The following is a 7,915-nucleotide window of genomic DNA, read 5'->3' on the forward strand; positions in this document are numbered from 1 at the left end:
TATGAATGCAGTCTTCATGTATATGTCATTACACATGAGCAACTGCTTTCCAAAAGAACAATTGTACAGAGGCGTTCAGCTCAGGCATCGATGTGGTAGGACCTCACTGCATTAAAATGTTGTTCGCCACTCACTGTTCTTGCATATGCTATAGCGTGCACTACGCGTGAAGCCTTCTATATATAGGATGACAAGGCGGGCTTGCTAATGATCCATGACTGGTCAATTTGAGTGCAGACAAAACACGGACAAAGAACAAGACTGCAGTGATGCTTCTTTCTCTTCTTGTTCCCATTTCAACTATGCTGTAAAACAATCATTCTAGGCTAAATCCAAAGCACTACCCACGACTGAATACTATGACCTAACAGTAATTAGCAAGACCACAAATATAATCTTTAAATAGCGCATTACACATGTGCGATTACTCACAGTAGTGAACCTGTGCCAAGTTCCGCTCAAATTCATCAAGAAAGTCAATCCTTTCCAGTACGCAACATTTCACAAGCTATGGGAATACGAATGTTGGTAGCGTTAAGAGAGTTTGCTGTTGGGCTAGTTCATGCATAATAATTAGAACAAAAAGTCACAGGCCTGCACGGCACACACAGCACAGTCACAGCGTAAGCTGGAAAAGCGGCTCCATTCTCGGCAGTACGCATTAGAAGGTCTTCGCGGCGAAGTCTCGGCGTCGTCTTCGGGAGAACGATCTGAACTGTCCACCCGGCATCGACGGCGAGCTACAGCTTGTGCTGCTCTCTGCAGAGCTGTCTACTGAGCCTGCAGTTGCCTGGTGCAGCCGCGCGCGTAGCTCTACACAATTCGCTTCTGTAGCAACGGTTCGTACTTTGCGAGGAAGCGGCAAAACGTGTACCGAAGAGTAGACACCGGTATCGAGACTACGGGGCGCGCATGTCGCATCCCTTGGCACCTAACACGATACGATGGAACTGCTACATGTCCCGACACCTGGTGGAATACAACGCAAAGTTTGCAGGTATCGATGCCACGCAGGGCACATTTCACATCCCATGAAATTGATACGACCAGATGTGTTACAGGCATAGGTGGCGGTACAAGGTAGAAAGAAGTTTTGAGGATGAGAAAAATGATTAAAAAGATGTATACAAAAACGCTAGAATGAAAAGCGTGTATAGCGTGCCTCAGCAACTCAAGCAGGCTAGGTGACTATTGGTCACAGCACCATTTCAAAGGGGATGCCAATAAATCAGCAGCAGTTTGCACCTTGCGAGGAGGCACTATAATGTGTACCGAAGAGTAAACACAGGTATCGAGACTATGCGGCGCTCATGTCACATCCCTTGACCCGTGGCACAATACAATGCTAATGATGATTATTATGATCTATTGCCACCCCTTTGAAAGGGGGTGGTGACAGTCACCTGCCTGCTTGATAATCAGGTATGCCAAACATTTTTCATTCTAGCATTTTTTTATACATCTCCTCGATCTTTTTCTTCCTCAAGAAAATCCAACCATTTCTTGGGCAATCCCCCATAGTAGGTTGGGAGCCTGGCAATAGTTGTAGATTTTTGTAGAACTTGACGCAACCTTCATAAAATCATAGAAATAGCCCAAATTCGAAAACTTTACAATAAATTTGGGAGTTGGCAGGTGCATACAAACCATCTAAATCCTAGCAAAAATATTTGCGAGTGTCACAGCACCCTAAATAATTTACTGTAGTACTTGTCTTATGGACCAGTTTTGCTACTCAGGAGGTGGATTCATGTCATGATGACACACTGCTACACTCGCTATCACTGCAGCTGCCACGTGTGAGCGCAGTCGGAAGAAACACGTGCAGCATTTGTATTTTCATAAGCAATGTCACCATACCTGGCCTTACTGCAACACAACATCAGCAGACTTTGATATCACGATAATGTGGGCGACACCTCAGTCCTCACTAGAAACAAACTTTCGTATCAAATTTAAATTTCTCATAAATGCTCCCCAATGTTCAGCTGTCATCCTTTTAAGTGCAGGAAGCGTCTGGCAGAGTTTCAAACAAATTCGAAAATATGTGTGCGTACTCCTTTCACTTGATGCCATGGACCAGCACTGAACAACATGAAGGGGCAGGCCACATGCAACTGCAGAGATTTGACTTTTTTGTTATCTTAACACGGATGTGCAACAGCAGAAGGCTTCGCCCAGGCAAAACGGCCTTGCGCAGTCTGAGCAAGGCTTTCTCCGCGTTTTCCTGAAGCAATAATGCGCGCTAGGAGGATCGACCCTCGCTCGGAAAGCACGGAACAATAACCTTGGCAGGAGGAGGAGGTGGGGGGGGGGGCTATTCCTCGCGAACCACACAGCAGTCGCCATTTGACTGTGCACCCGGTAGGAACCACAAGTATTTTCTCTCTCTCACACACATACACATGGGCAGGTTTACCGCATGCCTTACAAGCGTCGTTCACGCCTGAGCGACCACAATTTTTTAACGAGGCGCCTCCGTCCAGCCTCGATGGGGGAGGGAGTATTCGGTCCCGCAGTGTGTCCCCACCACACCGCCGAAAAAAACACAATCCATTCCGCCCGTTAATCCTTCCTTCCCCCTTCGGTAACCGGTTCACAGCGAAGGTATAGCACTTTTTTTTTCTCTCTCTCTCTCCGGCGGGTTTGTCCTTTTGGATTACAAAGAGAGGCATGCATCCATGAACGTGCAAGAACACTTGTGGCAATACGATGCGGCAGACATCGAGTTGTAAACCAAAAGAGAGAAAGAAAACGCGGCGAAAGCATGCATCGGTATTGGAAAGGTCGCCTGCCCCCAGCGGGGAATGGAAAATAAGAAAAATAAAGCCGCGTGATCCACACACACACACACACTCGGAGAGCCGTCAAGTCATGCGAGACCGCGGCACACACAAGAGTCATCGCGCTCCTGTGGGAGCGCTAAAGTCTCTTCGCTCGAGCGGATCGCCACAGGGGCTCTAGGTGGAGGCCAGCCAGATGGGCAGCAAACACAAACAACATGACTGACATCGCAGACAGCACAGAGCACAACACGGAACGGACTCTTAAAAGCGAACACAAGAGGTATACTCACAGCTCTTCCCTCTGCCTTTGAGACAACACCATTTTCATAGTCCGGGAGCTTGTGTATGCGGCGTATAATCCGGGGCGATTCGGTTTTGCTCTCCGTTCTTCAACTTGACGGGGGTCGATGAGTCGGCGGTCCGGCTCAAGGCTGTTGCCTCCACCTTGGACACCAGAAGGAGGGGAGGACGACACACGGTCAGCCGGCGGCCGCCGAACCGATCCAAGCGAAACTTCCAACTCGATGCACGCCTACAGCGCGAGCGCGCGCACACACACACACACGGCCTCTCCCCGAGCCCGTCGCCAATTAGGCGTAGAGGCACGCCGTACTTTACTATACGGCAACGGGCCGGCACCTTCCACCTCAAGAACGCGACAGCGCCGCGAGTATTTTCCCGACAAAATGACCCACACTCGGGGACGACCGGCCGTTCAGTTACGCAAGTGTTATTGCTCGTTTCTGGCTCGCCATCGCCAACAGCTGCTCTAACGAATCCCGGTGACGTCAAGAGCGAACCAACACCGCCCGAGAAGGTTGCCGCTACTCCGTCCCCGTAGCAGTATATCTCCTCAATTTCTTTTTCCCCCCCACTCGCAACTACTCGCTGCTGCTTCCGTAACTTTTTGCGCGGTCGCGAACCACGCGCGCACTGTAGTACGCTGTCAGCGGCGGCGGCGTTGAGAAAACGAGCACAGCCGAGACGTTCACTGGCCGAGAAAAACCGATTGTTCGCACGCGGGCCAGAATCAGCAAGAAAACAATTCCTGTTTGCGTAGGCTGGCTGCACGGCAACTCTCCTTTCTCGCGAGCATCCGTGCACTCCCCGTCGACAACGAAACATCCGACTCTCTGACAGGCGCGGCGTGGCCAGCAGACACCGCCTAAACTTGAGCGACCCGTCTCGGGCGGCAACACCGCGGTTTCGCGCACAAACTGACGCGAGACGGCCCCGAGATGCTCGTCAGCGGTGAGCCCGTTGCTCGGGTGCTCGCTGATGTCTTTAGGCCTAGGGGCAGAGACGGCAGGCAGTCCTATCAAGCGGACGGGCCCGGTCGGTCACGGATACATCGGTCTCGCGGGCGCGCTGTGTTCTAGCGACGAGGCTCGCGAAAGCGCAAACAGCGGTCAAACGTCTCCGGATTTCACTCACCTGGCTGTGCCTAGTAATTCATTCATTCCCAAAAACACCGAGTTTCAAAGACGGACACACTCGTTTGTCACCACCACACTTCCCATAATCCCATGCTCCGCAACCAGCAGCAGCGCCAGCGGCGCCAGCCAGCGGCGCCAGCAGCAAAAACAAGCGCGCGAACTCTCGCCTGTTCCCGTCTGTCGAGATGCGGAGCGAGACTCAAAAATCAATCGAAAAGCCGATCGAGCAAGCGTCTCGGGAGCACAGGATGCATGCGCGCGGTTTGGCGTTTGAACTAAACTTAATGGTAATAGCAATTTCACTTCTTTTTCTCCGTGCACAATATGCGTCTGGGGGACGGCGAATACAACAGCAACGTCGGTGCTTCTATTTTCAAAACTTGTCACAGCTGCTGTACGTGTTGCGCAAGTCCACAGCGGCTGTTTCAAGCGCACGTCGCCCTCCGCGCTGCTTCACTCACTTTCACTCAAGACATCCATGCGTTCTTTTGCGACTGTATAAAATTATTTTAATGGATGGTTGTGACCACGGTGTATGAATAACAGGTGATCCGGCGACACGGCGACCGCGGCTGCGCAACGCGTCTCACAATGGTGGAGTTTCACGTCTGCACCGCTGCACGGCAGTACACGTTAGGAGGCGGAAAAAGCGGGAAATTCGAACGTATAAATAATTGTAACTGTACGTAAAGCGCGCTTAAAATAATTAAGACTAATTTTTTTACTGTTTCTGTGTGCCACTATACTAATTGAAATCCTTCAGGCGCCGCAACAGGCGATAATGTCTCCGGCATTGCGTTGCGGTCGCGTCGCTGGATCTAGCAGATGGCGTTTGACAATGCCTGGAAGCAGTCGCAGAAAAGTGGTGCGGGCAGACGATAAGTTATCTTTTCTTAATATTTTGCAACGTTTGCTTTACCGTTGAGCAATCAGTCACCCTTGTTCTCAGTAAGCGCTTAATAAAGTGTTCCTGTGGTATACATAATGGAAAAGGACGAATCCGTTTAATCGCAAGGGAAGAAGAGAGATTTGCCGTTTGAGCCGCGACGTTGCCTGGCGGAGACGGATCTAGCCTGACTATGGGCAAGAAGTGTTTCGTTCCAAACTACAAGAGTGGATATGACTCGTGAAAAGACAAAGTATGTATGTTCAGTGTCCCTAAAGAGACGAGTCGACTGCAAGCATGGCGGGATGCCATACGACGTGTAGACCGAGTCCTGCGACCAGGGGACTACGTGTGCGAAAAGCACTTCGACCCAATGTACGTGTCAGAAACATGGACCGTCGACTTGGCTTTCGCAAGCAAAAAGTAAAGAAAAAAGCAAGCGCTTTAGGAGAGGAGGCGGCGCAGGAAAGAGTAGATGGCGGTACTTTTCTTATATAGGGACTTTACAGCCTCCTAGTCGCGTGCGCCACCTAGCGGCATCCCAACATTAGTGAGACACACCACGCGCTTCCGTCGGATCACCTGGTCTTATTACACCGTGGTTGTGACCATAGAGTTTCTCACTATTAGAGTGTACTAGACAATGGTCGAGTGGGCCGAACGGCGCTCTGCCGCTGAGGCGCCGCGTGTGGAAAAATAGTGCGAGGGCGCTGCGAGCGAACTGGATTGGGGTGGAGACGCGCTCCGCGGCATATTCAACGTACTTTCGCTGCGGGCGCCGAGGCCGATTGCGCGTAGTACGCTCTTAAAATAGTGCTTTATTTCAACTGCAAATTTATGTTTACACCATTTTCCCAAACATATATATTTGAGGCATGGATTATACAACGCGACGTCTTCAATTTTGCTGTCGTTGTCAAGCGCGTCGTCTGCTAGCGAGCGCGCGTTCGCTACGCGGACGCTGGCGGACGCCCAGTTTTTCTCTCAGAACCTATGTGCAGTACATTTTTTAATGGTTTAGTTGCTTCGGTGCGCCCATGACTCTTGACGGCCTGTACCAAATGTAGTTTTAGCCATGTGAACTCTGTTTTTACCACTGTCCTCTAAAAGTAACTGGTATCTCCGCACCATGAAGGCTACGTAAGAAAAATTTTATTATTGATATCGTGTCATTTTACACGCGCTTCTTGTTGGTGGATATTGATCAGGGCCAATGATCGAAGAAAACAATATTAGAGCGAAATAAACCAGATTTATTAACTGCGTGGCGCGATGAATGACTAATAATGTATTTCTAGGTAATTAAATCAAATGGCACATAGACATATATATTTACGATATATATAGGTAAGGGAAAAAATAACAAATCTTCCAAATGCAATAATTGAAATGAAGAAGTGAGAACTCGCGACTGGAATAAGCGCACGTGTTTGCAGTAACAAACTCACTTATTAGTAAATACTGGAAATAAAACTCTCATTCGCAGCAATAATATTCATAGCAGGCAAAACCATCTTATATATATATATATATATATATATATATATATATATATATATATATATCAGTGTGTGTGTGTGTCATTGATATACTGTACGACGCCGAATAGTCATTTCCGTTCGAATGTAACGCATGACAGTACTATTGAAATCTCAAAGGTGAGTGACCGCATGCAAGTGAGGACTGTTATTCCGAATGATTTTGCTGCCGGAGAGTCGTGCCTGATGCGTAGAGGCGCAGTTCATGGGATAATTAACGGACGGGTGTTAACAAGTCCTGCTTAACAAGTTCTTAGCTCTCATTCAATATAAACGCCCCGTTTTGGGGCAGCCTGTAAATCTGCTAACTTCATTCAGACAAGGAAAACTTTGTTTGACAGTCTCACCATGTTTGTAACCCATTAAAACTGGGTGCCCCATGTGGTACGTACACTTATCTTCTTCAACGAACGCAACAGATCTACACATATCTCTGCGTGTATGTGAGACATGCCGTTCCTTTAATTGTTTCATTAGGGTCGTTATGATAGTGCACCGGATAACTGAACGCGGCCGTTTATAATATACAAGCTGCGGAGTTGAGCGGTCATACATTTGGTAACGGCATTACATTTATGCATGAAATATAGGATAAGCGTAACATGTTTTTCTCGGAAATCAGACTCTAGAATAATTTATGGTGTTTACACCACCAGAAATAAGCCGAAGAACGCAGCCGCCTGCTTCTTTCTTTTTTTAATATAAGCAAATTCTTCGGTTTTACGCGGCAAAACCACGATATGATAATGAGGCGCCCTTTCTTTTTTTTTTTCTTTTTTGAAGTATCGACTGGAAAAAAAAAATTCCACGTACGGCTTACGGCCAAAGATTAGCATATAGAATGGCTAACTATAAAACCGTTTTCGGCGCTCGAGGTCCGACTGCAATAAATAACCCCGTACCAATTACTCCGCATTCTGTTACGCGAGAAAGGCGGAAACTTGAATGGAATGTTGCACTGCAGTTTACTCTTTTTTTTTAATCTATATCAATGCTTCCCGTAAATCTAAGTACAAGGCGCCGGATGGGGCAGATATGCTTTACTTGTTTGAAGCGGCAAGCAGGAAGGTTACATATATGTTGCTTCGTCTGCATTTCGCAAGACCTACTGATAGAAAACTATATGCGTAACAAGACACACGAGAGATGCATGCTGCTTGGAGAACGAGGAAAGTATTTTTTCTCCAAAGGGAACCATACAATAACATAGTGGAATGAAAGCCGACACTGCGGCCGCAATGCACGCGTAATCATCGAGCGGCATTAGAA

At 48.2% G+C, this 7,915-nt stretch overlaps 1 protein-coding gene across 1 annotated transcript in view; it reads right to left on the reverse strand.

Moving 5' to 3' along the window:
• Window positions 1-4,359, reverse strand: part of LOC119445612 (lissencephaly-1 homolog) — a 51,451-nt gene extending 47,092 nt beyond the window's left edge. Inside the window, exons 1-2 of the mRNA XM_037709874.2 lie at window positions 4,221-4,359; window positions 3,077-3,230 (exon numbers count right to left, since the gene is read on the reverse strand). Of these exons, the coding sequence (XP_037565802.1) occupies window positions 3,077-3,114 (38 nt within the window). The 5' untranslated portion in view covers window positions 3,115-3,230; window positions 4,221-4,359. The remainder of the gene's footprint in view (window positions 1-3,076; window positions 3,231-4,220) is intronic.
• Between the last annotated feature and the right edge of the window lie 3,556 nt (window positions 4,360-7,915).

Source organism: Dermacentor silvarum, chromosome 3, assembly GCF_013339745.2.
Source record: "Dermacentor silvarum isolate Dsil-2018 chromosome 3, BIME_Dsil_1.4, whole genome shotgun sequence".
NCBI classification, from domain to species: domain Eukaryota; kingdom Metazoa; phylum Arthropoda; class Arachnida; order Ixodida; family Ixodidae; genus Dermacentor; species Dermacentor silvarum.